Here is a 27,748-nt window from a genome sequence, read left to right on the forward strand (position 1 = left end):
ACCTCGCGCGCAAAACGGAGCACGCGCTGCATCCGGAGTCGCTCCGCTTTGTCCCGCCCCGGCCCGGCCGCGCCGCGCATGCCCGGCAGCGCGGCGGAGCCGCGAGGCCATGGCGGGCGCTTCAGGGCTGTGGGCGGAGGCGCGAGCGCTGCTGCCCGGCTCCGAGGAGGAGCTGAGCCTGGCGCTGAGCGGAGAGGTGGATGAGTGCGTCCCGCCGCTGCTGCTCCGCGCTCGCGCGCTGCTTTACGAGGCGGCTCCGCCGTGCGAGGCGGCGCTGCGGCGGTTGGGCGACGTCCTCCGCGACTACGCCTGGGAGAAGCTGAACGCGGGGCCGTGGCGGGACGTCAGCAAGGCCTGGCGGCAGGTCTACGCCTACGGTTGCCTCTTCGGCGCGCTGGCCGAAGTCGCCGCCCGCCGCCCGCTGGCGCCCGCCGCCCGGCTGTGCGACATGGGGCTGCTGATGGGCGCCTCCGTGCAGGACAACGTCCTCGCCCGTCTCGTCCGCCTCCTGCAGGCGCACCTGCCCCGTGCCGACCGGCGCGGCGCGGCCCCGAGCAGCGCCAAGGTACCGCCGGGCCGCCCGGGCTCTGCTTTCCGCTCGGCCCGCCCTTCCCGCGGGGCTCCTCGGTGGCCGCCGCCGGGACCGTGAGGGGCGGACGGCGGTTCCACGGCGGCGTTCTGTTACAGAGGGCGCGGACTGAGTCCCCCCCGGCGCCGGTTGTACGGCCCGAGGATACGGTGCCACACGAGCGCTGCCCCTCGCTGGAGCACTTCAGAGACCGCTACCTGATTCCACAGAAGCCCGTCGTCTTGGAGGGGATTATTGACCACTGGCCCTGCATGAAGAAGTGGAGGTGAGCATAAGTGCTTGTTCCGTGTCCTAACGAGGGCGAGGATCGGTTTTGTGTCAGCTATTGCAGTGCTCATAATGCAGCGGACACCTCCATAGATGGGTGACATCCGGAGCGATGTGCATTGAGAGCCTCTTCCTCTGCTCTGTGAACGTGTCCTTGTAGATGCTGGAAGGCACAGATCTCTTAAGAGCTTCATACTGCAGGGGCTGCCATGTCCCAGGGCAGTCAGATCCTGGCTGTTGTACCCAGCCCGTCCATACAGGGGATGATGGAATGCTGGCATGCTCCCTTTGCTTTGTTTTACTTAGCTGGAAGCCAGAGGCAAGTAGAAATTGCCAATTGTACCAGCAGATTTACTCACGTTTCCAGTGGGTTGACCTCCATCAGACACTCAATACTCAGTGATTTTTACATCTCAGAGTAAGCATGAATAAATATAACTGGCTTTTCATTCACAAGTGTGATCTTTGCCGAGTAGCAGTTTTTGAGCATTGAGTTTCAGACAGCTGTGTTCAGGAGCGATAACAGTATTGTGGTGCTGGTTTGATGTGGGCAGTGGTGCCAGCATTTCCACTGAGAATGAAATATTTGTCAGATAAAGCTCATGATCCCTTTCTGAAGGGAACAGAACACTCAGGTGTAGTCTGAGGAGTTGCTTACATTCTTGCATTCCACAGTCAAGAATAAAGTCTATGTTAGTTGAAAGTAGATTATTGTTATTATATATTTTCTATGTACCATCATATAAAATATACCTTTAGTTGTATATTCATATATGCGTTATATAGTCTTATTATTTTAGAGATGTTTTAATCTTTTTTTGCAGCCGAGGCACTCCATTCTTCAGACACTTACAATGAAGAACTTGTTAGTATAGCTTCTAATCATGGTAAATGAAGGGATATGGATTACTCTTCAGGGGAACTCCTCTGACTTTTGCCAGGGTGGATAGTACTGGCACCTGCATGCTAGAATTTGGCACTGACAGCTGATCTAGCATTAATGGTGACAAAGTTACAGTGTCTTATTTAGCAAACTTGGTAGCAAGCGGATATAAGTTTGGCTGTCAATAGTCAAGAGAGGCTAACAGCTTAAATCTTCTTCACTCAATAATTAATTGAGATAAACGAGGTTTTGAAGCAGAGCAAGATAGATGTAGCATAGTGTACGTACAGAACTGACCACTTGTTTTCTTACTGGTTGGGTCCTTTTCTGCTGACTTTTCTCTTTGCTTGGTTGGTTTTAGAGGAAAGAAACTCACATTAGTAGAGTTCTGTTACTCTCGGAGGTTGGTTTTGGTCGATTGTCCTGCTCACATTCAGAATTAGTAAGAAGAGAATTAACAAAGTGTGATGGGACTGCTTCTGTTTCAGCGTGGACTACGTGCGTCAAGTCGCTGGGTGCCGCACAGTGCCCGTGGAGTTGGGTTCCCGGTACACAGATGAGGAATGGTCTCAGAAGCTCATGACTGTCAATGACTTCATCAACCAGTATATTGTGAATGAGGTCTGTTACTTTCACGTATATATTTTCTCATTTCCAAAAACAGCAGCAGCTACTGGTACAGAATTCTTGCCTAGTTGGAGTTGGTTAGCATAAATATGCTTGGAAGTGATCCTAAGGGTGAAGTTATGCTATAAGCATAGCACTGAATTAAAAAGTTTGACATTTGCAAGATCTGAAGCTAACAAATAGTTACTGCAGCAACAGCTAGATTGTGTTTTCATGTACAATCAAATGTACAACAGCTGAAATTTGAGGAATAGATATCTTTTGCATCAAAAGCCTGAATGGTGAAGTTCAAAGATGAGGGAATTAATTTTCCTCCTTAGCCAGCAGCATTGTTCCTCACAGTTATTAAACTGCTTGGTGAGATCTATTGGCAGGACCCAAATTCATGTGTACCAGCAGAAAATTAAAATGGTGATTGGCTGTCGAACAGCTGTTTACTTTCACACCTGAGGATATGGGGCTTTATTTCTGTTTAAGTCTTCTAGCAAGAGGGACCGTGTGCCATTACAGATGAGTCTATGGTACAGCCTGGAATGGAATATCAAGGTGACTGTGGGGAGCAGAGGTGAACAAGTCTGTGTACCAGCAGGGCCTAGCTACAGCACTGAGAGTATTGTCATAGAACTGGCAACTGAAGAACTGGTGCAACTCTGTATCATTATTGCTATGTTTCTACCAGTACCTTAAGCTAGATGGTTTGTTAATTGTGGGGATCTATCCACACTCTTACAATTTCAGAACAGAAATAAATATTTTTCAGAAGACTCCTTATAGTAGTCAACTATTGAAGCAATTCAAGTACTCTGAAATAGTAGACTGTAAATGGATCTTACCTACAAGTAAATTCTACTTAACTGTACGTAAATGACCAAGTCTTACCCTCTATGTCACTATGCTTTGTTTTTTTTCCCCTATGTTTTAATCTCAGAACAGCGTGGGATACCTTGCCCAGCACCAGCTTTTTGATCAGGTAAAACTGCATGAGTATTTCTTTCTGTAGTCAAGTGCTCCCTCTGTACGACAAATCATCTCTGAGAATGTCATTTCTACTTGATGGAAGGGCGTAGGGAGGTTTCGTTTTCCTACTTGGCTGAAAGGAGTGGGAAACAAAGCCTTTGGGCGGGGGAAGATGTTGTATTTTAGGGCTGTTTTGGTACAATGTAGCATTTGCTTACAGGGATACCACCTGGAAAGCAGCATTGCTCCAAATGATACATAAGTCAGGGAAGAGGTTTGAACAGGAAACAAACTTCAGTGTTGGTATGTTCACCATGTTCTGCAATGTCATTTCAGGTAACCAGAGGAAATCAGGTTTCAGGGATGTAGTTAGTGGGCATGGTGCTGATGAGTTGACAGTTGCACCAGGAGATATTAGCAGTCTCTTACAACCTTAATGATTCTATGATTGGAGGGAGATCATGAAAAAGAATCAAAGAAGCAAGCTTAGTGTATAGAAGATAACCACTACCTTCTCCTTGAACAGCAAACCCACATATTCTTGTAGTTCTCCCATTCCCTGAGTTTCTCTGGTTTCTTCTAAAGCAAAGAGTCTCTGAATTAGGAGAAACCCCTTTCCTTTCTTTCTCCCACCTCCTTCCAACAGAATCTGCTAGAACAGAAAGTGTGAGGATATTTCCTGCAGATTCCCAGCAACCCAGCTACTTTTCAGCTGCCATTGCTGGACAAGAAGGTTATTTGTTTTTTGTGTCAGGCCCTGTTACTCTCTTCTACAAACTACACTTTTTGCAAGTCAGTATGTACCCTTTCTAATGTTCATTTCTTTATGGAGTAGATCCCAGAATTGAAAGAGGATATCAGTATCCCTGACTACTGCTGCCTGGGGGAAGGGGAAGAAGATGACATCACCATTAACGCGTGGTTTGGGCCAGCAGGCACTATCTCACCTCTTCATCAAGATCCCCAGCAAAATTTTTTAGCCCAGGTCTGTGCTCTACTTACTCTACGCAAGCCTTTAGTGCTATAGCTAGAAAAAAAAATGCTTATCGTGTATATAACAGAGAAGGATGGCAGGCAAATTGACATATAACTGAAGGATGTAGAATATGACCTCGGACACTTCAGCCTGGAGAAGACTGGCAGGGAATCTTATCAACGCTTAAAAGTATGTAAAGAGTGTCAGGAGGATGGGGCCAGGTTCATTTTGGTGGTGCCCCACCACAGGACAAGGTGCAACAGGCACAAACCAGGACACAGGAAGTTCTAGATGAACACAACAGAAATCTTCAGTACTGTGAGGGTGACAGAGCCCTGGAACAAACCACCCAAAGTGGTGGAGTCTCCTTCACAGGAGATATGCAGAAACCACCTAGACACTTTCCTGTGCAACATATTCTAGGGAATGTGCTTTAGCAGGGGAGATGGACTACATGCACCTCAAATATGCATGGATGAAAAGCTCAACATGAGCCAGCAGTGTGCACTTGCAGCCTAGAAGATCAACTGTAAGCTGGGCTGCATCAGAAGAGGGGTGGCCAGCAAGGCAAGGGAGGTGATTGTCCCCTTCTGCTCTGCCCTTATGAGGCCCCACCTGCTGTACTGCAGCCACCTGTAAGTAAGCAGGTGTATTTTACTACTAAAATGCTAACTGTGGCCCGTAGTATGGCATATTAGACTGGTTGCTAGTTAACTTAACTTGTCATTTTCCAATAACATAGGTTATTGGAATATAGATTAAAAGTATCTATTGTAATATATACAGGTATTTGGAAGAAAATATATCCGTCTTTGTTCACCACAAGATTCAGAAAATCTGTACCCGCATGAAAGCCAACTTCTTCACAACACCAGTCAGGTAAATAATCATCTGAAATGTTAGTCTCAGTAATGTTAGTTCATCTAATCGTATTTAAGTAAACACTGTTTGTTTTTGTTTTTAAATAGGTTGATGTAGAAGATCCTGACTTAACAAAATTTCCCAACTTTAGAAAGGTTGCATTTCAGTCCTGTATTCTGATGCCTGGACAGGTTCTGTTTATCCCAGTTAAATACTGGCACTATATACGATCTCTTGATATTAGCTTCTCTGTCAGTTTCTGGTGGTCATAACGCTGAAGTATGAATAACGTTTATTAGTATTGTAATAGCAATTAAAGATCAAGAGAAGTAGCATCTGGTATGCTTTAGAAGTGAATTCTATTTAAACTTATGAGACTGTTTTTACCCTGTAAATATGAATAAAAATTCCTTGTTTCAGCTCGGTAGAAGAATGTGCGTAAATGCTACCACTTCATTTTTGTGGCTGTTTCTAATATAACCTCCTTGTAAAGAGCATCTGTTGGGTCACCATAAGGTTCAATAATCTGGAAAAAAAATCACAAAACCTGTCTCCTATGTGGAAAAAGCTGAGTTTAAGGACAATGAAACTAACTAACTGAAGTTAATCCATAGTTAACTGCAATTAAATAATCTAAAGCTTAATTACCTTTTGATCAAGAGTCAGCTGAACTGCAGACTCTGCTGTCTGACAAGGAAAAGATACAATGCCACTCCACACTAGTATCTAGCAACATATAGTCCTTGTTTCATTTTCAAGTCACTTTTAAAAGGATAAAGCATCTTTACAGAAAACAGCAGTGTGAAGTACCAGTTCTAAAAACTGGGAAAAAAAATCATCCTTAGATTTTTTTTTTTATGTTTCATAGATTAAGCTGAAATTGTCCCTGGTTTTGACTGTGGAAAAATTCCATCTTTTCTTGAATATATCTACCTATGACCTCACCATATGACATGAACTCTTCTGTCAAAAGAAGAGACAAAAAATGAGCAATGGTACGACCTGCAAGTTTGGACTGTATCGAGGCCTTGATCAGGGATTCAGCTGACCGTTTTAGCAGAGACCTTGAAGTGCTGTGTGATCAGCTACTAGAAAACCATGTAAAAAGTTATAGGTGAGCTGACTGAGGAATATTCGCAAGCCCTGTGGTTCTAATAACAGGTTTCTTTCTCAGTTTTGCAACTGAAACCATACAAATATGGAATACAGTGGCTGAGGAAGGCTTTGTGTAATAATTCATTTGCATAAATCAGCTTTCGGGACTGAACAAAAACATTTGTCTTTTGTTCACAAACGTGCACTGAGACTCCCAACCCAAAATACAGAGAACTGCATACACAAACCCACCTCCTAGAAAACTGTCTGGGCATAATTCTCTAGAAAAACAGGAAGGTCAATGCCAGTTTTATTGTAGGGTTATTAAAACTTTAGAAAAAATAAATACAGTACACTGTTAAATGTTACTAATGAATACAGTGCAGTCTGGCTATTCTGCCAGAGAATGGGAAAATAAAAATCACTAAAAGCAAATTTTACTAACTTCAGCTAAAGCTACAAAGACTGAAGCTCTCTTCTGCTTACTCTTCTTGATGATGACTGGGAATCTATCCGACTCCTATCTACAGAGAAAGGAAAAAAGCAAAGTTAATGCAAAAAAAAAAAAAAGAAAAGAAAAGATTATATGGTAGGACTTGCAGATTTTTACAATTCTTTACATGTTCCTGTGTTCCTGTTCTGAATGTCCAATTTCTCTGGTTAAATTGAGAAATTCTCAAACAAGTTTGCACTCTTCTTTGAAACTCAGTATTTCCAAAAGTTTTAGTGTTCCTGCTCGTCTTCCAAAATGTTAATGCTGTTATAAACAGTATGCACAGGATCTGCTAATGACCACAAGACAACCTGTGCAGTTTCAGGGCTGAGTATGGTTCACTTAGAAACACACAACTGAAGTCAGAAATATCTGATATTCAGCTACAATTATAAGTAATTTCAGGCAGTGCCATTGAATATCACAGTCCATTCTTAAATATTACACCTTTTAAAAAGATGTTACTTGGTACCTGGGATCTCATAAGGCCAGAAATCATTACACTGAGGACATCGTGGTCTAGACTGAGTTTTGAAGTACTTTCCAACACAAGGTAAATGCATTCCAGTTCCACAGGTTTCGCATGCTTGGCTCTGAAATCAGAAGTGTTACTAGAAAAGCTTTCTAATCTACCCTTCTGTCACAAAAGGCTTCAAATAAACGATAGTTTATTCCCAACAGTAATTCACAAGTTACAGTTGAAGGACACTCAGAAATCAAGGCTGGCAAAGCATAATAGGAATTATTTTCCTGGAAGCCAGGAAATGCCATTTTCCTACGTGGACATAATTTAGCTTGAAAGACAAATGCTGAGCAATTTGGCTGCAGTAAAGGAGAGCAATTACAATGGAAAAAGTAACGTTAGGGAAGGAAGTTAGCTGAGAAGATGGAAGAAAAGATTCAAGGGCAAGATGCAAGAGAATGTAATAGTTCTAGAACAGGAGTTCAGGTTGCAATCTCTTATGCAAGACTAAATTGCAAACTTGCCAGGTATCAACACACAGTGCCTTAGTAAGCTATGTATAAATACACTTTCATTCTTAAGTCCATTGTGATCAATTCCTGAACCAAAATTGCACAACCAAAGACAAATATGTGTCATATGGAAGATTACAGTTATCTACGTTATATTACATTATAAACGTGAGTAATATTACCAGATTACAAGACTGGAATTTTCACTGCCTGCCTAATACTTGAGAGAAAGTGTCACAAACTTCCACTGTGACAGAAACCCATTTGCAGATACTGAGGTAATCAGATGCATTACCTGGATGGCAAGGCTGTGACAGATATTACACTTCTTTGCTATATCTGGATAGGTGCTGAGAATGTATTGTTCCATCTCCATTATGCAGCGAGTATGCAGAGTATATTCCCCATTTCTCTATGGAAACAACAACTGAGATTAGCAATATCCCTTAGTTCCTTTCTTCATTTTGGACCTTTCTCACCGCCTGTTAGCAAGCACTTGACATTCAAAGGGTTTTTTTTCTGCCATCATGAAAAAAACATTCTTACACTGATAAAACACAAAGCCAAAATGCTTTCGAAGAGGCAGAGCTCATTTACTAAGAGGACCATAAGAAAAGTCACACTTTTAACAAATACAGACCTTGAAAGGTACAGATGAGCGAGTATGTTCTCCTTAAGGGGTATCGTAGGGGACCCTTCATTTGCACATCAGTGGAACTTCTGGTTTTCTGCAAAATCTGAGCGGCTACTACTTGAGCTATCTTTGAAAATCTCTCCTAAATCTCTCTCATATGAGGAAATGGGTGGATGGAAATCTACGATGTGATGACAGCCAGGAGAAAAGAGACTCAGGTCTCAATTGTCTCAGTAAGCAATTGTAGTATTCCATATGGTAAAAACTAACCTGAATTTCTCCAATTTTTCCAAAACATGCAGAGTAGCCTCTGTGTTTCCAGTTCAGGAGTTTTCAACATGTCTGGCCTTACTGCTTTTGAGGGAATTCTAAATGTAACTGACAGCACAGATCGCCCTGAAAGCCTTCCCCAGCTTTTGTTCCAAGCTTTAAACGTGCCATCCTGTTTTCTACAGAGAATACCTTTTGTGTTGTAATACAGAGATACACACATTAGCTTAGGTAGAAGAAACAGAAACCACGTTGTCATGTATGCATCTACCCAAGGAATTTTGCTTGTAGATGTACCAGTTTTTCTGTAAGAGCAATAAGCTGACCGGAGCAATAAGCATAGCCCTCACAAAACCATTTCTGCCCTCACCTATTAATGAACATCTCCAGCTTCTGCCACCACATCCATAAGAAGATAACATCTGGACTTATTAAAGCACAAACACTTGCAAAGACAAAGCAGTTACCTCAGAGAGCCACTTATCATCCACAAAAATTTTCAACACTTGTTCTGCTTCCTTTTTCTTCATTTTCTTTGTCTTCAGTTGGTCAGCAGAGTTTAAAATATCCGTAGAAGAGGCAAAGCCATTTTCTGATAAAATGATTAGGTCCATCTATAGAAAGAAACATTTTCAGTTACTAAAAAGACTATGCAATTAGATAGACGCACCTTATGGTAATGTATAGCTTTTTCAACATCTGAACATAAGCACACATTGCCAGTTTTCAGAGATTCCCTCATTGGGAACATTCCTGCTGCACATTATCACAGAGCAGAAAGCGGAGCTGATGTGCTAGTAGTAATATGTGCCATGACAACACCATCTCTGCTGCGCAGACATGGCTGTATAGGTGCTACCTCAGTAATGGCAGAGTGGATTCTGAATAGTATCAGTTTAGATGACACTTCAGCAGCTGTCCCAGAGCAGTAAATAACCTCTCTTTCTAGTTTATTCCAAAAAAATTAGAATGCAGAATTTAAAAAAGCTAATTCCCTTCAAGAGAACCATTACTTGTATATATTCCCATTTCCCTCCCTGCCCCAATTTATTTAGGATAAAATTCAATTAAGTTATGCAAGATGGTGACTAATTCTTGAAACGTATCTCAGATTTCCATGCATTTTAAAAGAGTACCTTCACAAATGATGTTATTTACTAACTCGTATCAGTCATACTTACTGTTTTTCTGAACAATTCTAGTTCATTTTCTGCATAGTCAGATGCCATTTTAGTAATTTCAGTTTCTGCCATATTCACCTACCAAAAAAAAAAAAAAAAAAGTAAAAGATCCTCCAGGGTAAGGAATACATCATCTTAAAATTAAAAGAAATGTCATTTCTGTAAGTGCCATGAGAGAGGCTATTCCTGCTAAGTAAATCAGATGCTGGTATGGGCTTTGCTGCCATGTTCCCTTCCCACACACCCACACTGTTGGTAGTTTATCTTCCCACTTCCCTGCTCTACAAGTAGCTTCCACAGCACAGCAGCTGTCAGCGTAACAGTGGAACAGCCCCACACAAAATCAAGACATGCTAAGGGCACGTCTCATGCTGGCAGATGTAGCCCTTTGTTCTACGTTCTCATGTAGCAGCTGTATTACACTGTAAGGAAGGACCCTAGACAGATCAATTTTACTAACATCCAAAGATAACACTTAGCTCTAGTTCAGTTTTTTGCCCAGTTTACTCACCTTTTATTGTGCTTTTATGAACACATAATAGAATGGTCAATGTTACATCAGACACATGGCAGAATCTCTGCGGTGTATCCATCCATGTACTCGTTATGAGAAGCTAAAACCACGAGATGGCAGCACCTCATACCTACCAAGGCATAATGAGTTCTCCCATCAACTTCAGACATTCCTTTCCGGATCTGCATGAACAAAGGCTGTAGCTGGTTGTTGATAGTACTGACGAAATCATCCAGTTTATCTTGTGCATAGTAGGCTGAAAATAAGAAAGAAACACAGAGGGAAGGGAAAAAAAGCACACCTTTTTATGTTTAATCTGCTTCAAGTAGGTGAAATTGCTAGCAATTTCTGAGGCAGAATTCTGACAGGCCCATTAAGAGCAATTACACAATGTGATTGATTTCTTTAACTTATCAACGACCAATTCCTTGTTTCTTGGTTTTCTGTTCCATAAACTAGTGGTATGCAACAAGTTTTGCCTGGCACCTCCCAGCACGAAACACTCTGCATAAATCAATATCATTGAGAATTAATGACAGCTCTAGAAAAGGATAAGGCAAAAGGTAACAGACAAATACTCTTCTGTAACATTTTGAGCTGAATGGCTGCTTCAGTAGATCAAAAATGATCTGTTAGAAATGTACAATTTACAATCCCAGACTCAGAACGCCCTTTGCTATTTGCAGGAACACACAGCTTCCTCCTACAAAACAGGTCTTGTTCAGGAAGCTGTACCAACTGATTGGATCAGAAACCATTCATTCAAATATGTTATTACTGAAAACCAGCTCCTAAGCTTGCTGAGAAATGACACAGTCGTGTGGTCTCCATTCACTGAGTATCCAATTATTTAAGAATACATCACCTGAAAAAACATCTTTGCTAAAATAAAAGTGCTGTTATTAGGTTTTGTTTTGCTCTGTTTGTTCACTCTTTGGAAAGACAGAACTCGCACCACTGCAGTGTTTTGGATCGTGCTGAAGTTTTTTTAGCTAGCGTTACTTTTCAGAAATGTATTTACAAGTTGCACCATGAGAAAAAAACAGTTCTCCCATCTCCCCACATTTCCTTCCAGAAGAAAGACCCACCTTTACTGATCTCACAGCAGCACCTGTGTAATTTCCTAGCCTCTGCTCCCTCCATGATCCCATGTGACATCAGGACCTGCAAGAACCGTCGATGAGCGTCGGACATCTGAGCTGCCATTGCGGTGTTCCTGCAGGCTTCAAATGCTGCAAAACACATCAACTGCCATTAATGCACGTGCAGATTAACAGCGTACATTCTGAGCACACACAGCATTTCAGTTAAACTCCCTAAGTACTATGGGCAAAAAGCAGATCCCTCGGGTTGTTCTCCAAACACAGACGGTGAGCGGTGTTCAAAGAGAAGGATGCAAAAGAAGTCCAACTGATTTTCCTTAATGCTTTTAATCTGCAGAACACTCTGCACAGCTCTGCGTCAGCTGCCTTTTGCCACATATCCAAGCACACTGTCTAATGTCTCACTTAGGACAGAAAATCCTTCATATGAGGGCTGCTCCAAAAGTAATGCCTCCTATTCTATTATGTCAGCCCACGACATCAGAGGCGGCTGTTGGTGGGATGGCAGCAGAGGTTGAACCTTCCCACCAACATCCCATTCCATGTTGTTGCTGTGTGGCAGACGGCAGCAGAGGGGCACTCTGACATAATGACATCTGACATGGAGGTGTGGGTGAAGAAAAAAGTGGAACCGAATTCCTCCGTGCAGAAAAAAATGGCACCCACTGCCATTCCTGGATGCCGGGTGACCATTGCTGCAGACCAAGCAGTGGCTGTGGCACAGAGAGGCGCTGATGGTGCGTTTCAGCAGTGGTGACAGCAACAGCGGGGCACCTCTGCTGGTATGGATTTACAGGCATGGCACGCAGCTGTTGTTCATCGCTGCCAAAAAATGCACTGCTAATGGCGATGGCGGTATTTAAAAACAGCGTTTTGTAGCTGAGTTTCCCAGCGCCTGCTGGGGAACAGCGTCAGACCGAAGTAACACCATCTCAAGGCATTCCCTGACCGAGGAGACGAACAAAGCTCCACACACCTCCACACGGCGGGGCCCACGAACGGACCGAACCGGGGAGCTCCGCTCCGCGCCGAGGCGCGAAGGCCCCGCGCGCACGGAGCTCTGAGGCCGCGCGAGGTCGGAGCGCCGCCGCCCGCTGCCCCCCCGCACCCCTCAACCTCTCGCCCTTACAGCACTGCGCGCCGCCGGCTCCGCGTTCTGGGCGGCAGCTCCAGGGCAGACGTGAAGACCCACCGGAAGATCTCTCGCCTGCCCGCCTTTCAAAGAGCGCACGGGCTCCAGCGATCAGCTCAGCGATCGCCGCGGCCTCCTGCCATCGATCAGCTCAGCTCAGCAGCGGCGCGCTGTGCCCTGCAGCCGAGCGCTGTGATGGCGCCCCCTTGCGGCCGCTGCTGTGCCGGGCGCGAGGGGCGGGGCGGGGCGGGGAGTGGCGGGGGCGGTGCACGAGCTCGACGGAACGGAGAGGAGGGGTCCTGCCAAGCCCGGCAGCGGAAGAAGGGCCGGGTGAGGAGGTTCGCTTCGGGTTTGGAGTCGTGGGGCCCTCTTGCGGGGCCCGGCTCCGCCCGCCCGCGGTCCGTGCGGGGCTGCCGTTTGCTCTCGGCCGCTCGGCGCCCGCTGCGGGAGTTGCGAAGACGGAGCGCCGCGGGACGGAAGGGGCTTCGCGGGCGGTGGACGCTGATCCGAGCGGAGCGGGTAGGGCGGCAGGTCGGGTCGGGTCTCCCTCGCTGCGGCGGGCGATGAGTTCGTGCGGGCGTCCGGCGGCGCGTTCGGTGCGTGCCCGTCCGTACCGTCGGTACCCGTCCCGGGGCGGTGGTTCCGCGTTTCCGCGCTCGGCGCTGCCCGTGACGGTGGAGTTGGAGCCGCTCGGAGAAGCCCTGCGTGTCCGCGTTGCGTGTAACCGCTGTTGGCGTTCCCTCATCGCTCGCGGAGTTCCGTCCCGCGGGGCGTTCCGGCAGAGCGGCCTCTCAGTGCCCCGCGGCGGTGCCGCTCCCTTCGGGCTGAGCGGGCCGGGGCTGCGGGGGGTCCCGCCGGGCTGCGGGGGGTCCCGCGCTGAGCGCTGTCACTGAGCGACGTTCTTCGGACGCGTTCGGGGGATTTGCCGCTGTAAAATTGCTCGGAAACGGTGAACGAGCTTTTCCTGAAACGCGGATTTCATTCTTTAACAGCTATCCCCGGTGTGGACGTATTCAGAGCGCTTGAGGCCAGTTTACGGTAGTCTTGAAACCAGATGGCAGAATGGGTAGAGCAGGGTGAGCGGCTCCGGGAGCTGAGCCCCGACTCCCTTCCTGCTGGAGTTTCCCTGGCTGTGTTCCCTGATGAGTTTCCACCATGCTCGGTTTCATGGGCAAGTTTGAGTGACGCGCGTGTAAAGGGCTGCAGGGAACTAAACACGTGTGTGAGCCGAGCTCCCACTCGCAGCCTGCGTGGATTCCCTGTTTCCCTGTTTGGTGACCTCTTCCCTTGCAGAGGCCAAGTGATGTGACTGGGGCTGTTCAATCTGGAGAAAAGGAGGCTGAGGGGAGACCTTATTGCTCTTCCAATATCTGAAAGGTGCTTACAGCGAGAGCAGTCTTTTCTCACTGGTGACAGGATGAGAGAAAATGGCCTTAAATTGCGCCAGGATAAGTTTAGGTTGGATATTAGGAAAAACTTCTTTGCAGAAAGGGTTGTTAAGCGCATGGTATAGGCTCCCCAGAGAGGTGGTTGACTCACCGTCCCTGGATGTGTGTAAAAACTGTTCGGATGTGGTGCTCAGGGACATGATTGTTTGAGTTAGGGTACTATGGTTAGGTCGTGGTTGGACTCGATGATCTTTAAGGTCTTTTCCAACCTGAGCAATTCTATGATTCTATGTTTTCGTTGCTGCTGCTCAGAAAGCTGTCTGGGAAGGGTGGGTTCCACTCACGGAATGGTTGAGGGTGGTCAGGACCTCTGGGTTCATCTGGTACACCCCACTTCATCGGGGCTGCCCAGAGCAGAGTGCCCAGCCCTGCGTCCTGTGGCTTTAGAGGTATCCAAAAGGCAGAAACTTCACAGCCTCTCTCAGTTCCTTCCCTAGAGCTTAAAGTCGGATTTACTTTGCTGTAAATTACGAGGGCAGCACTGCATTCTGCTCTGAGCTGTTCTGATGCTGTGCCCAGTTCTCGGCTCCCCGCTTGAAGAAAGGCAGGGATCTCCTGGATGGATGCCAGCAGAGTGCCGGGGGGATGACAAGGGGCCTGCAGCATCTCCAGTACTGGGGGAGGGCTGGGAGACCTGGGGCTGTTCAGCTCAGGGAAGAGAAGGCTGAAAGGGGATCTCATCATTGTTTATAAACACCTGAAGTGCAGGAATCAAGGCAGCGGGGGTGGACTCCTTTCAGTGGTGCGCAGCAACAGAGCACGGGGCAACGGGCACAAACTGGAACACAAGAATTTGCATACTAACACAAGGAAGAACTGATTCACTGTGAGAGTGACGGCGTGCTGAACAGGTGGCCCAGAGAGGTGGTGGATTTTCCTTCTCTGGAGATGTTCAAGACCCACCTGGATGCCTGCCTGTGTGACCTGCTGTAGGAACTGCTTTAGCAGGGGTTGGTCTCAGTGGTCTTCAGAGGTCCCTTCCAAGCCTAAAACTCTGTGACTTTCCTCAGCATTCCATTCAGGGTGTTGTTGTGCCCTTTGTTTTCTTCTGTTGTCTCCATTACTTCCTTTTCCCCAAATCCATCTCAGCTCCTGAGTCACTTAGCTATGGAGTTAAGCCCAGCCACCGTGGGCTTTCCCTCTGAGCAGGGGTTGACCCATTGCATTCAGCTCCCTGCTGTGGGTTGCAGGTTAGGTTGCAAGGTTTTGTCTTTCCCATTGGTTGCAGTTGGACTTGATGATCTTGAAGGTCTTTACCAACCTGAGCAATTCTATGATAAGAAAATATATTGGAATGCAGAACCCCCAGCTTAAATCACACATCGGGGGCACAACGCTTCTCACCACACATACACGTTGTGCATTGCGTTCCATGGTCACGTCGCATATCCAAGAGCTGGTGTTTGGTGTTACGTTCCTGTGGCTCTGCTGCTCTGTATTGGCATGTAGAAAAGAATAAGATGAATTGATTCCAAACTTTCTTTTCTTCTCACATTTTTATACAGAACCAGGTGATGAATGTTGCTCTGTATGGTTGATCTCATGCTGGCAGCAGTGATGGCCAGCATATTAAACCAAGAGAAATAAGACAGGCTTTACTTTAATAAGCTTTAAAATAGGAGATGGCTCTGTCCAATGGCAGTAAAGGTAAATTGAGCAGCCTTAGGTCAAAATGACCATCATTGGTCTGCTATGCACACGTTACCCTTTGAGCACAAGCTTTGCAAATTACACCTGTGGATTAAAGATGACCTTAAGTTACTTAAAGGCCTATAGCCAAAATTACTGCGTTTCTAGATATTAAATGAAATCTTTTCAATCACATCTTTTTCTCCTTTTTTTCTTTTCCCTCCCCCCAGCAGACAGGGATGATCTGACCTGCTGATCCCAGCACGGAAACAAAGCTGCTTCCATCCCCAATGCAAATCTTTTTAGCTTTTGGGAAAGCCGCTTAAGCCTCTTATACCTTATTTCCTCATATATATTGAGATCAGTAGGTTTGCTGTGTACTTGGTATTCTCTGTATGTGTTGCATGTTTTATGAAGGTTGACCTTTTGATGTCATTATCTGACATGAAATCTTAAGGGCTGGCAGGTGTTGAAAGGTCACTTTTGGATTTTCTCCCTTTGTGTTGGCTTTATAGTCTGTTTTGTTACTGTTTCATCAAAGCTGTGGATTAATTCCATTTTTATCAACATACACAGAGCATTTTTTCCTACAAGGGAAGGACTTTTTTTGCTGCCATCTGTGGATTCATATATGCTTATGTGTTAAAGGATTCTTTGCCAGAGTTATAAGGGCTTCTTATTACTTAACAATGGACCGGAAAGCAAACGTGTCCTCTCCTGAAAAGGACAGGAGGAAGAGGAAAAGGAGAACAATGCCTTGTGCTGCAGTCATCTGCTCTTTATTTCTTCTCCCAAGCAGCTGCAAAACCATTTGTGTTCTTTTTCCAAAATGTTATTGCTGTACTCAGTCACATTTTCTATTCCCAAATGTGGAAGGATCTGTTCTTGAGTAATAGCTTTCTTGAGTATTTATGGGAAACTTGCTTTTGAAGCTGGTCGTCTTTTACTGGATGAGCTGTAATTGCTGCCGATAAGACCTCAAAACAGTTTCCATTCTGATGTTCTGTTTTCACTCACTGTTCTTATCTCTGGACCTGTAAGAACGAAAGCTTCAGAAGCTTGTATTAAAGAGTGATCAATTACACGTGTGGGAATAGAAGTTCAGTCCCTCTGCTGATCAGCACCACAAGCTGGGTTCTAAGCTGGTTATCCCAGGGCTGACTGCCGTACCAAAGCAGTGATTCACTATACAAGTACTTGTACTGTTACGTATTTTGAAGACATCAACATTCTGTTGGTATTGCCCCCCTGTGTTTATTCTGGCTGACGGCGAGCAGAAAGCAGCTGCACTTCAGAATCCTCCCCGTTTTTGAGATGAGTTATTTGAGGGAATACGGTTTTGGTAACGTGCCCTGGGCTCTGCGTTCTTAGGTGTATATGGCATCCACATGCGTGCTTCCAAAAGGTCATCAAATAATGTCTCAGCTAATTACTTAAAAAGGTTATGCCACAGCGGGGTTTCCTTGTGCTTTGTGCACTTGCAGCTCATTTGTATTGGCTTTATTCCCCTGCACTTCTCACAGAGCAGGTTTTTGGGGGATTGGGCATTGCAGGGATACGAATCCTAACATCCAGCAAAGCAGCAGAGAAGAACAGTGCCCTTACTTTAATTGGGACTGATGTGAGCTTATAATATTGTTATCTTGTTACAGGATCTCGCCCTTCTGAGCGAAGAGTGAAAATGATGACAAGATTTCCTGCGCTGCATACCCTGTGGATCCTTCTCTTTTCATATCTGACAATGGAAGGTACACCTATTAATGTTCTTGGATTATTATACTTAAGTTTTTCTACCAGCATTTTCTCATGACTAGGAATAGCTAGCAGGCAACACTATTAATATTAAATAGTATAAAATCTGCATACTTAAGTGCTAGAAGTATCCATGTACTAGAATAAAGTCTTAGATCTTTTTGTTTTATTGACCTTTTCCATGCAGGCAAGAAAAAAAATAGGAATTTGCAATGAGGAGAAACTGATTGCTTGGAAAGTCAGCTCTCTGCTTCCCCATTATCTGTTCTATTCCGAGTACTGTGTTGCAAACAGGATGCCTGGCAGTGACCCAGCAACATCTCTGTACAAATCTTGTGGGAATCTCTTGTTTGCTTTTATAGCTGCCACTGCTTGCCATGTGCACTCAGCAGCAGCAGACCTGCAGAGACCTATGGGGAAAAAAGCAGGAGCAAATAGATCTGCCACCAACAGGCATCTGTTGGTCTGTGTTCTCCAGTGTGCAAAGTTGGAAGACTGAGTTGGCTGAATTTGGACAGATTTGGAGGGCACTGTCAGACATTGTGTGCTCTGCCCTGTGCCTGTGCAGGGACAGCTGACTGCATGTGGTGGTGTGTGTTCTTCACTGCACCTTTATTGGTCTGGCAAGATGTGCAGCTGCCTTAAGTCTTAATGCTGCTTGTGTGCTAATGGCTATTTTATGAAGCTCATAATAGAGAGAAGTTCATGATAAAACAGCTTAGAAAGTCATGTTTTTCTGACAGTGCACCTTTATTCTTTGGAAAATGAGCCTTACCTTTTACTTTCTGTAGCTTTTAAGTTGTGTCACAAAAATCTGCAAGGTTTTTTTTTGGGGGGGGGGAGGGGGGTCGGGGGTGCTTGTTTTAAAAAGCCAACAAAAATAGTTAAAATAAGCAATAGCCTGTCCAACAAATGAGATTTCTTAGCAATTTTCTTACATGCAATGAGTTCAGACATGCTCCTAGTGCTGGGGGGGATCTTACAGTTTGAATTAATGAGAAGGATGAGGGTTTGTGAGAGTACATCTTCTATGTCATCTCATCTAGGTAGATCTGCTGTAAGTTATCAAGGTTTAATTTCACAGGTGTCCACCTCCTGGTTAATGGATGTTTTAAGTTCTTTCATCGTGGTATTCCAGTCGAGGATTAAAAAAGAAATCCAGTGTTTCAGTTCCCTTTTCTACCTGCATGAACTGAAGACAAACTCTTGATGGAATGTGGTTGCAAAAGGAAATTCTCAGAGATGAATCTCTTTAAAAAAAAAAAAAAAACAAAACAAAAACAAAACCTTTGTACCAGAGATGAGGAAAGGGAAAAGGTCACAGGATGAGAGTACAGAAAATAATCCAGAGTGCTGGGAATCCACGAGGGCCCTGAGAGGCAAGATAAAGCTGCTAATCAGCTTAATGCAGCTTCATTTAATTCAGGTGTTCTTGGACTTTATGATAAAATTCATCTTTTAAAGGGACTAGAATGTTAGCATTTCTTTCAGAAATCCATCCTAAAGTGGGAGTAAGAAAGACACAAACAGTAGAAGTATATAGGGCAACAAACTGTAAACAGCAACGGGGTAAATAGTGGTTTTTGTTTGAAATAAATGAGCAGTGTTACTATTGTAGCAGTGCAGATGCTGAGCCTTCAACTTGCTGCAGTTAGAATTATTTTTGCTTTTGTCCCATTGGTGCACATTTGGTGTTTTTTGTTGTTTTCCTTTGGTTTTGTTTGCTTTTGAAGAACCGTGGACCATTCAGAACAAGAGCAAGCAAATGTGGTGCTGCCTTGCAGGGAGGATATGAGTGATAGCTCTCATAGATTAGTTACTGGAGCGAGATATTTATCTTATGGAAAACACTTTCTAAATACTGAACAGCAGTGAAACCACAAGCTGCAGCCAGCAGCTCTAGGCTTATACCAGTTGATGTATCAGACAACTTCTATCATGATTTTCACTAACGAATGGTTCTTTGGCAATGCTGTACATCCTCGTTTGCCTAAATGTGCTTCATTAACATTTCTGAGTTCACTCCAGTGATCCAGGATTCCTTGTTAACAAAGTTTTATGGGAGGCTGTGTAGAAAGGCAAATGAAAGTGATGCACGTCTGAAATGAGTGTGAGAGACCACATGCAGGCAGTGGTAAATGATTGTTTCTTTGAGTCGGGTTTTTATTGAAGTACCACAGGGGTGCAGTGGTAGATACTGTTATATGTGGTGTGTCAGTGCACCCCAAAGGGAAACTGACCATCATATGTATTGCATTTGCAGATACTGTACCGTATCAAAGTGTGCATAAGTTGCATCAGAAAACATGACATAAAGGAACCGCAGCAAAGGAGAAACATTGGAGGAATAGAATCAAATTGGGTACTTATGAAAAGAAAATCTTTTGCTCTGGAGAAATAATCTGAAATGGGCACCATTGAGATAAGCCCTGCGGTAGCTGAAGGGCCTTACAGGATGTGAATTGTTGATAACTAGTTTAAATAGTTAACTACTTTTAAATTCTCAGTGTAAATGGTGAGAATGGAGAGTTTGCAATGTGCTGGGCCATGTGAGCAGGAATGTTTACGTACTGCAGAGAAACCAAATGATGTATTTATATGGCCCTTGTATAATTGTCAACAGAAAGCTTCTGGCAGCTCAAGTAAAGAAATTCCAGGAAAAATCCCAACTGAAAGGATTCTGAAAACTAACCAAAGCTACTGCGAATTTTAACAGGGAAATTGAGGGAGAGAAAAGTTAGATCTGCAGTGAGGAACTGCTCAAGGGAGGCAGAAGGTGTGAGCTTAGGAAGCTTAAAACCATTGTAGATAAAGCACAAGTTCAGGCATGTAGGCAGTGAGCTTGGTCTGACTATTACGTGTCTGCATTTTGCCTTTTGAATTTAATTTTTTTACAATGTTTCTGTTTAGTTCAATTTATTCTTCTGATTTCCATGCATCTCATTACGTGCTGCTTTTCCTAGTTATGGCTACAGAACACATACAGGAATTTGCATGCTTTACTGACTATGCCGAAAAGCTGGTTTGTCACTGGAAGGTGCCTGAACAGTTGAACTGCTCCAAAGACTTCCTGCTCTACTACAGGAAGGAACTTTTTCCTCCCAGGTGAGTGCTCAATAAGATTTTCCTTTGTTGTCATTGGAACTTTATATATTCTATAGCCATTACTAGCTGTGATTCCATCCCTTTGCCATGGGTGCCTGGGACAAGATGTAGTCAGGGCTGTCCTCATTGCCAGGAGGAAGATGTGTTTTGCAATTAACATTATGCTCTGCTCAGTGGACTACTCATTTACAAACCTCTCTGCATTCTTGGTACAGAGTGTTTGCCAAGTAGTGCTTGTAGGAGCGGTGGTGGTCTCATCAGGTCCAGAGGAGAGCAACAAAGCTGGCGAGGGGTCTGGAGCACAGACCTTATGAAGAGCGGCTGAAGGAGCTGGGATTGTTCAGTCTAGAGAAGAGAAAGCTCAGGGGAGACCTTATTGCTCTCTATAACTACCTGAAGGGAGGTTGTAGTGAGCTGGGGGTCAACCTCTTCTCTCGGGTGACTAGTGACAGGACTAGAGGGAATGGCTTCCCAGACTAGTAGGGCATCAGTCCAATGCACTCCTTCAGAGGTGGAGTGTGATGAAGGCTGCTTTGAGGGTTAACTTTTCTTCTCTAGATCAGTTCTTAGCTTTTCATTAGTGCAACACCAAGGGGTGGTTGGGGGAGGATGGAGGTTTGGGAGTTGTGAGGGACTTGGCTTCGTTTTGGACTTGTCTGGACTAAACGTTTCTACAAACTGAGCTTGCCTGTATCAGATTTGACTGGCTCCACACACGGGTAAGCTCGATTCCACACTTCCAAGAAGTAGCCTGCCATGCTGTGTGAACACTCATCAAATTTCCTGCCTGTTTTTCAGAAATGTGTGTGTCCCTGAGAACGGAGAAGAGAGTTCCATGTGCACTTGCACAATATATCCTGATTATTTCGTATCAGGTCTCACCTATATCCTAGCTCTACAGTTCAATGGCACCAGTATGTGGAATTCCAGTGTTACACCAGCCCAAGTTGGTAAGAAACTGTTTATTTTGTCACCAGGATGTTTAGTTTCAGGCTTTGCAGTCCTAGCAACTCTTCATTAATGCTACCAGAAGAGTTTTTTCTTAGTAGAAGTGAAAATGTGAAATTTGTAATGCTGGCTTAAATGAGAGCTGCATTTGGCTTAGAAACCTGATTCTGGGGTAGATTCTTAAGGACAGAGTACAGGAAATGGGGCAAGCAGAATGGTTCTTCCGCTAGCTTTACTATCTCAGCTGCCAGCCATCCACAGTTTGGGAGCTTGTGTGTGTATTTAGAGAAGTTCACTTGTTGCTGTAGAATTGAAGGATGAAGAGGAAGGCACTACTTCCAGTTTCTAGAACACTAAGCCCTCCCTACTGAAATTCTTTCATTCCCGTCTCTGTTATCCTCTGATAAAAGGTTAATGACCCTGCTCTTTCACGGGACAAAGCATAGATACAGTTCCTATTTCTCTGTCCACACCTAGTTTGTTTAAGCCAATAAGTGTTTGTAACACTGTCAACTCAAACACTCGGAAATCATTCACTTGCCTTGGGCTGGCGTTCATCTGCAGTGATGATCTGATTTCTTTCCTACCTGATGTCGCTGGGACTCACCAGCAGAATAAGCAGGAGGCTGCATCAGTTTCTAAGACACGGGTAGGCAGGGCAGTCTGACTGCAAGGTGGTCAGAAGCTGTACGCCCAGCACAGGGCACAGCATGTTATTGTGAGGGCACAGACTGTTACTGCTTCTTCAGGTTGGAAGTTGCACTCAGGGCGCCGAAAGTAGAATTGGAAGTTTGTGCAGCCAGCCTGGATTTGCAGTGCTTGTTGATGAATACCTCACAGCTGTGCTGTTCTGGCCTCTGTATCCTTGCAGAGCTTAGTGAGAAGGCCTGAAATGCATCGACTCTGACGTTTTGGCCTCTGGTGAATGTTTTTTTTGTCTCTGCTTCTCTTCACATTATCATGTCTCTTCACATCATCATGTAGAAGTTCATGTTCTCCCTAATTGTACTTTTTTTTTAATGTACAGTTAAGCCCAGAACTCCCAAAAATCTTGCCGTTGAGAAAAATGAAAATGGTAATTTCAATTTGAGCTGGGAGGAGAGCTATGCTGCTTCATCCATGCTTTTTGGACAGCCAGTCATCTATGAAGTAAAATACTGGAGCAAGCAGCAACCAGAAAAGGTAAGAGACAGCTGGTCTCATTTTCTATCTCTGGAGCTTCAAGGTCTAAACATCTTGAAGGGCTTTGAATCTGTTTCATGAACAATGGTGTAAGAGCCAGTGAGGGCAAGCCCTGTGGTGCTCCTGAGCATGCACTTTCTGTTGGTCTCATTCCCAAGTCAGTTCAAACAAGGCCTTAAAGGACTGAAACTTTCCTGACCCGGCTGCTCACAGTAGGCAGGACAGAGACTGAAAATACAGTGCTTCTGTTACCTGACGTCTGGAAGCTGGAGGCAATTTGTGACACTGTGGAGCACTTGAGGTGTTTCAGGCACCCTCCTGATCTCTGCAGCATTTTAGGGCAGGGCTTATTCTGCCCTGGGAAGAACGTGTGTGATGGCACTCACAAATATGACCCCTTCATGCAGTACAACAGCACGTAGCAGATAATGTGTACAGTCATTCACTTGCTCATTTTTGAAAGCTCACAGAAATGGACAACACAGTTGGCATCTAATTAGTGCCACAATATAATATATAATCCCCAGACTGAAATCAGTGAACTCTTACTGTCTTACCTTCTTTTCAGGCTACTGTGACATCAATTAACTATCAGGCAAAAAGCTTTGAAATCACCACAAGCTCCTTGCAGAGAGGCTACGATTACGTTGCAATTATACGGTGTAACTATACAGACTATCCAGCCTACTGGAGTGACTGGAGTGATGGAGTTGAATTTCACTATGGTAAGTATTACAACTAACCACAGCCTGGTAGAAGAAGAGACATTTAAACTTTAAAATAACAACAACAATTAAAGCAAGTGGCTATAAGTGAGCAAGAGATAATCAAGTGGAAAATTCAGCAGTACTTCCACCGTTAGAGGGGTGAGGCTCTAAAAATAATATTTAAGAGCAGCTGAGAGGGCAAGAAGCACAGCTGCACTACAGTTCCGTTCCAGGGACTCCGTGATGGGTTTGTTTATGAGGGCCAACAAATGGCTTCACCGTACACGTGGCTATCCCAGTTCCTACACCACTGGCAGTAGGTAACTGAAGGGTCTGCATAGACCTCCAGGTATGACACGTGCTATTGCCACTGGTAGCTGTGCGTGTTCTGCTGCTTATCTGCAAAGGCTTTATTTTACGTCCTCTACAGTAGCGTTATTTTGGTGTTGGGTTTGGTATTGTCAGTATGTGTATATGCACACACGTATGTAAATATGTTTATTTAACAGATTACCAAGTGACACCTGAAGACATTCTGCACATGGCTGTTCCTATATCTTGCATCCTGATCATGGCAGTAGCTGTAATTTGCTATTTCTGTTTTACCAAGTAGGTATCATACTGTTTGTGGGTTTTAGAGACTAGCACTTTGCACAGATAACAGTATTGCCATTGCTTAGCTGAACATTTAGTAGTACAGGATTTTCCTTTGCAACTTAATCTCAAACTCTGTGAGCAAACATCTTTTAAACATCGATCTGCTGCACTCTGTCACTTTCTGAAAAGATAATGAGCATTTTTTACTAATCTCACTAGAATGGGCTTATTGCAGCATTAAAACAGGCTGCAGTTATGGTTCTGTTAGTTTTTGAATCCCAGTCTTTTCTGGAGTTCCAGTAATGAAGGCTAAATATGTGTATTTCTTTTTACATTTTTAGTGGCAATATGAAAGTGGGAGCCCATCTGTTTCACATGTCACTTTAAGGGTGATTGGAAGAACTTGTATGACTGCTCTATGCAACCACAGTCACAAAACATAAAGTTAGTGCAAATATGTTTATGAAAAGCAGCTTTTGGAGATGTGCAGAACAAGCACTTCCTTCTTCTGCTCTTCTCTCCTTCTTAGCAATCTGTACTGCAGCAGCAGGAAGTATATACTGATGAAGCCAAAATGCAGTTAAAGCAAACAGTTTTCATTCTTGCCTTGCAGGATGAAGAAAGAATGGTGGGATCAAATCCCAAACCCAGCAAAGAGCCATTTGGTTGTAAAAAATGTCAAGGTAATGTAAGGGCTTTGCATGATATACCTTTTCCTGATCACCAGAAATAGAGCACTTATTCCATGCTCTTGTCTGGCTAGTGTGGGAAATACTAAAAACATTTCGTGTGTCCTAAAACTTCTCTGTTTTCTTAGTTTTCAGTCTTGAGCTATATTGATGAAATGAAGTTCCCTTTCTATGATTCAAAGCCGAGTCATATGGAAAAGCAAACGTAAGTAAGATAAATGGGGTGAGGGGAGAACCTCTGCTTCACAGTATGAAATGTTTTTCTCTTACATAAACATTCTGTCCTTTTTATTTCCAAAAACAGAAGTTGCAAAAGCTGCCTGGCTCAAAGTTTGTCAAGCCAAAACTTCAAGGAAAAAGATAACATCAGAAACGTTGAGAAATGTTGCAGTTGCTGCAGCAAGCCTGGAGAGTGGTTTCCAAAAGGCATTAATGCAGTTTTAACCCCTGAGACCGTTCTTGTTGAAGAGTCTATAGAAATCTGTGAACGTTTAACAGACGTTGAGGCTGAGAACCAGGAAAAGACCAGCGACCAGATCACCGTATTTGAGCCTTGTGAGTGCAGTGTCAGCACGCTGAGGGAGCACGCTGAACACAATGATGCACTAGCTGACATGTTCATGGAGCTCTTGGCAGATGAAAAAAGCATGCAAGATGATAGAGACCCAGACATCATTATGAGTGAAACCTTTCAGAAACTTGAGTCAGAAAATCCTTCTCAAAAAAATTCAGAAGAAAGTGCAGTCCAGAGTCAGCGGTCACCTGGTATTTCTCATGGAGTCTCTCCTTTTACTGAAGCCTCTCAGGATGAGTACAATTGCAGTACAACCAGCAGGAAGTCAGCACAGTCAGAAGAATCCTTGGAATCTGGCTATCGGAGCTCCAGCACAAATTCTGCTTCTCTGGATGCAAGAGATAGTCCCTGTAAGCTTCAACAAAGCCTTTTGCTGTGCAGTTCTGAAAGTCAGCACGATTCATCTGTACTTATTTGGGAATCTCTAAATAAACCAGCCTTTGACAGAATAAGCAGCCCTGCATACAAGAGCTCTGATACTCTCATATCTCCTTCTGTGGAGCCCTGTGGCTCTGCATACAAGAGCTTTCATGCTGTGATGTCTCCATCTGTGGAGCCTTGTGGCTCTGTATACAAGAGCTTGGACACCCTTATGTCTCCATCTGTGGAGCCCTGTGGCTCTGCATACAGGAGCTTTGATGCCTTAGTATCTCCATCTGTGGAGCCCTGTGGCTCTGCATACAAGAGCTTGGACACCCTTACGTCTCCATCTGTGGAGCCCTGTAGCTCTGCATACAAGAGCTTTGATGCCTTAATGTCTCAGTCTGTGGCTAACAGTAGCTTGAATATGCACTTTGAAAATATATGCTTGTTACCGTCTTTAACCCAGTCTTCAGAGGCACGTGCAAACAATGGAGTTCCAGCTTTCCCACCGGAGGAGGAAACTTGTAAGCAAGCAGTGTACCAAAATCTTCAAAAGGAAGGCAGTGTGCTTTCTTGCCCTGCTGGACCTCAGCCATCTGGCTATAAACCTTTTGACGCTGCAGTTAAATGTAGTGCTGCACACTTTGACAGTAGCAGTGAGGTTATCTCAAAGTCACTGTATGAACCCTTAGTTCATCTTTTGTACAACAACCTGGAAGAAACATCTCCAGATAACATAACCCGTGGGCCTGACCAGAAGGTAGATGGCCATGAGTGTTTGATTGTGCAGGACTTTGATTCTGGCATTGCCCCAGGTGTAGGCTCTAGTGAGAAAGTCACACACAGTAGTAGTGATGACAGCCTTTTGATTGTCAGCTCTCATGAGCTGTTAAGTGATACCAAAGATGAAAACATCAGCAGAGACAAACAACTGTTGCATTTCTTGGACCTGAGCTGTCAAGATTTTAACGGAGAGAGAGCTATAAAGGAAACAAAACATAATGACTCTAACTGTTGTGGTGAAGGAGTGCAAGGGAGCAGCAGTGACAGAGTAAGTACTGACTTCCAGCGTGCCCCACACGACCATTTGAGGAAGTTTGGAAACGCAGGGGAAAATAAGGAGGTGGTAAACAGAAGGTGTAGCTGCTCAGCGGCTAACTTACTGGAAGCATCACTGGACGGCATTGGGCTAACCTTAAAAACTGCCGAAGAGCCCCTGGAGCTTTTGGTCTCAGACAAGTTGTCAGCTGCTCTTTTTGTGGACAACCCTCATCTTTCTGATTCTCACACCACTCCCAGTGACAATTCTGGACTGGCACCTGCAGTTAAAAAAAGACCATCAGAACTATTAAGGGAAAACAACAGGAAGAATGAGAAAAAAGTTGAACTTTTACAGGCTCTTGCCCAGGAGGACAGCTGTTACATGAAGGTTGTCTAGTCGTGTTTGCCAGGACAACCAAACGAGCCTTTGGAAATAAACTGTAAGGCAAATTGATACAGTGCTTTGTTATTCCAGTTCTGCCTACAGTGACAGCTACTACGATTCAGACGTGGATTCACTGGGTTGTAATGCTTATGCCTGCTGCTGGACTGGCAGCTGGTGTATGAGGCAGACCCCTGGGTACAGAAGGGGCTAGCAGCTAACAAATGGAGCTACTGCACTCTCAGGGAGGCAGAGCCAGTGCTAAAGTTTCTCTGGTTGCGATTGTTCTCTGAAAGTGAGCAGGAGATGCATCAAGCTGGAGTTCTTATTCAGCACGGCTCCTGCGCTTGTTGCTCTGGTTCTGTGTGTTGCTTGGGAAGCACGAGGGGTGATACAGACAGTGCTGATGCACCTGGAGCTGAGATAGGATCATAGAGTGGTTTGGGTTGGAAGGGGCCTCTAAGAGGAAGTGACTGATTTGCACTGATTGCATCGCACATTCAAATACTTATTTACAGGGGACGTCCTGTGTACGTGGCACCAGAATGTGGTATGTTCCTATATTTGCTCAATCAAGATCTGCAATAAAGATTACCATCCTTTGGTCTAAAGAAATCACATTATTGATGCTCAGTTTATTACTTTAGAGGTCAGCAGGTATTTTATACTTACAGCGTTGTAAATGGAATCAGGTATTTCTAAATTGTTTTCTCTGGAAGTTTACTGGTTTGTGGTCAGGCTGTGTAAGATCACGGATCGTTCCTGGGCTGCTGC

At 44.6% G+C, this 27,748-nt stretch overlaps 3 protein-coding genes and 1 non-coding gene across 8 annotated transcripts; 2 read left to right on the forward strand and 2 right to left on the reverse strand.

Moving 5' to 3' along the window:
• Positions 1 to 103: 103 nt before the first annotated feature.
• Positions 104 to 11,229, forward strand: KDM8 (lysine demethylase 8). 3 transcript variants are annotated; one of them, XM_004945278.5, is made up of 8 exons: positions 104 to 565; positions 688 to 854; positions 2,228 to 2,360; positions 3,295 to 3,336; positions 4,159 to 4,308; positions 5,086 to 5,178; positions 10,782 to 10,885; positions 11,009 to 11,229. In XM_004945278.5, exons 1-7 carry the CDS (start codon positions 110 to 112, stop codon positions 10,875 to 10,877), a joined length of 1,137 nt encoding a protein of 378 aa, XP_004945335.2. In that variant the 5' UTR covers positions 104 to 109; the 3' UTR covers positions 10,878 to 10,885; positions 11,009 to 11,229. The 3 variants fall into 3 exon arrangements, with proteins under 3 accessions (XP_004945335.2, XP_025010992.2, XP_414883.4); XM_025155224.3 differs by lacking the exons at positions 10,782 to 10,885; positions 11,009 to 11,229 and adding an exon at positions 6,029 to 8,480; XM_414883.8 differs by lacking the exons at positions 10,782 to 10,885; positions 11,009 to 11,229 and adding an exon at positions 5,268 to 5,579.
• On the reverse strand, positions 6,533 to 12,710 carry NSMCE1 (NSE1 homolog, SMC5-SMC6 complex component). Its single transcript, XM_414884.8, has 8 exons — positions 12,555 to 12,710; positions 11,411 to 11,554; positions 10,457 to 10,578; positions 9,809 to 9,886; positions 9,095 to 9,241; positions 8,019 to 8,135; positions 7,221 to 7,341; positions 6,533 to 6,779 (listed from the first exon to the last, which is right to left on the reverse strand). Exons 2-8 carry the CDS (start codon positions 11,526 to 11,528, stop codon positions 6,712 to 6,714), a joined length of 771 nt encoding a protein of 256 aa, XP_414884.1. The 5' UTR covers positions 11,529 to 11,554; positions 12,555 to 12,710; the 3' UTR covers positions 6,533 to 6,711.
• On the reverse strand, positions 12,161 to 12,267 carry MIR6548 (microRNA 6548). The gene has a single exon (NR_105414.2). It is a non-coding gene; the product is annotated as a microRNA 6548 (primary transcript).
• A 132-nt stretch (positions 12,711 to 12,842) lies between the features above and the next one.
• IL4R (interleukin 4 receptor) lies at positions 12,843 to 27,589 on the forward strand. Of its 3 annotated transcripts, none has more exons than XM_015294507.4 (10): positions 12,843 to 12,887; positions 17,287 to 17,382; positions 20,350 to 20,491; positions 21,290 to 21,441; positions 22,467 to 22,621; positions 23,190 to 23,346; positions 23,838 to 23,937; positions 24,539 to 24,608; positions 24,743 to 24,819; positions 24,919 to 27,589. In XM_015294507.4, exons 2-10 carry the CDS (start codon positions 17,316 to 17,318, stop codon positions 26,987 to 26,989), a joined length of 2,991 nt encoding a protein of 996 aa, XP_015149993.2. In that variant the 5' UTR covers positions 12,843 to 12,887; positions 17,287 to 17,315; the 3' UTR covers positions 26,990 to 27,589. The 3 variants fall into 3 exon arrangements, with proteins under 3 accessions (XP_015149993.2, XP_015149992.2, XP_414885.5); XM_015294506.4 differs by having other exon boundaries at positions 12,868 to 13,088; XM_414885.8 differs by having other exon boundaries at positions 12,868 to 13,076.
• Positions 27,590 to 27,748: the final 159 nt, after the last annotated feature.

Source organism: Gallus gallus, chromosome 14 (assembly GCF_016699485.2).
Source record: "Gallus gallus isolate bGalGal1 chromosome 14, bGalGal1.mat.broiler.GRCg7b, whole genome shotgun sequence".
In the NCBI taxonomy this organism is placed as follows: Eukaryota; Metazoa; Chordata; class Aves; order Galliformes; family Phasianidae; genus Gallus; species Gallus gallus.

What these genes read in the sequence shown, in the direction of transcription:
- IL4R (XM_015294507.4), top strand. Translation starts at nt 17,316, where the DNA reads ATGATGACAAGATTTCCTGCGCTGCATACCCTGTGGATCCTTCTCTTT. An exon ending in TTCATATCTGACAATGGAAG is followed by an intron (nt 17,383 to 20,349) that starts GTACACCTATTA and finishes TGCTTTTCCTAG; the next exon opens with TTATGGCTACAGAACACATA. An exon ending in AAGGAACTTTTTCCTCCCAG is followed by an intron (nt 20,492 to 21,289) that starts GTGAGTGCTCAA and finishes CCTGTTTTTCAG; the next exon opens with AAATGTGTGTGTCCCTGAGA.
- KDM8 (XM_414883.8), top strand. Translation starts at nt 110, where the DNA reads ATGGCGGGCGCTTCAGGGCTGTGGGCGGAGGCGCGAGCGCTGCTGCCC. An exon ending in CGGCCCCGAGCAGCGCCAAG is followed by an intron (nt 566 to 687) that starts GTACCGCCGGGC and finishes GTTCTGTTACAG; the next exon opens with AGGGCGCGGACTGAGTCCCC. An exon ending in AGCAAAATTTTTTAGCCCAG is followed by an intron (nt 4,309 to 5,085) that starts GTCTGTGCTCTA and finishes TAATATATACAG; the next exon opens with GTATTTGGAAGAAAATATAT.
- NSMCE1 (XM_414884.8), bottom strand. Translation starts at nt 11,528, where the DNA reads ATGGCAGCTCAGATGTCCGACGCTCATCGACGGTTCTTGCAGGTCCTG. An exon ending in GGAGAACTCATTATGCCTTG is followed by an intron (nt 9,887 to 10,456) that starts GTAGGTATGAGG and finishes TTTTTTTGGTAG; the next exon opens with GTGAATATGGCAGAAACTGA. An exon ending in ATGATAAGTGGCTCTCTGAG is followed by an intron (nt 8,136 to 9,094) that starts GTAACTGCTTTG and finishes TTGTTTCCATAG; the next exon opens with AGAAATGGGGAATATACTCT.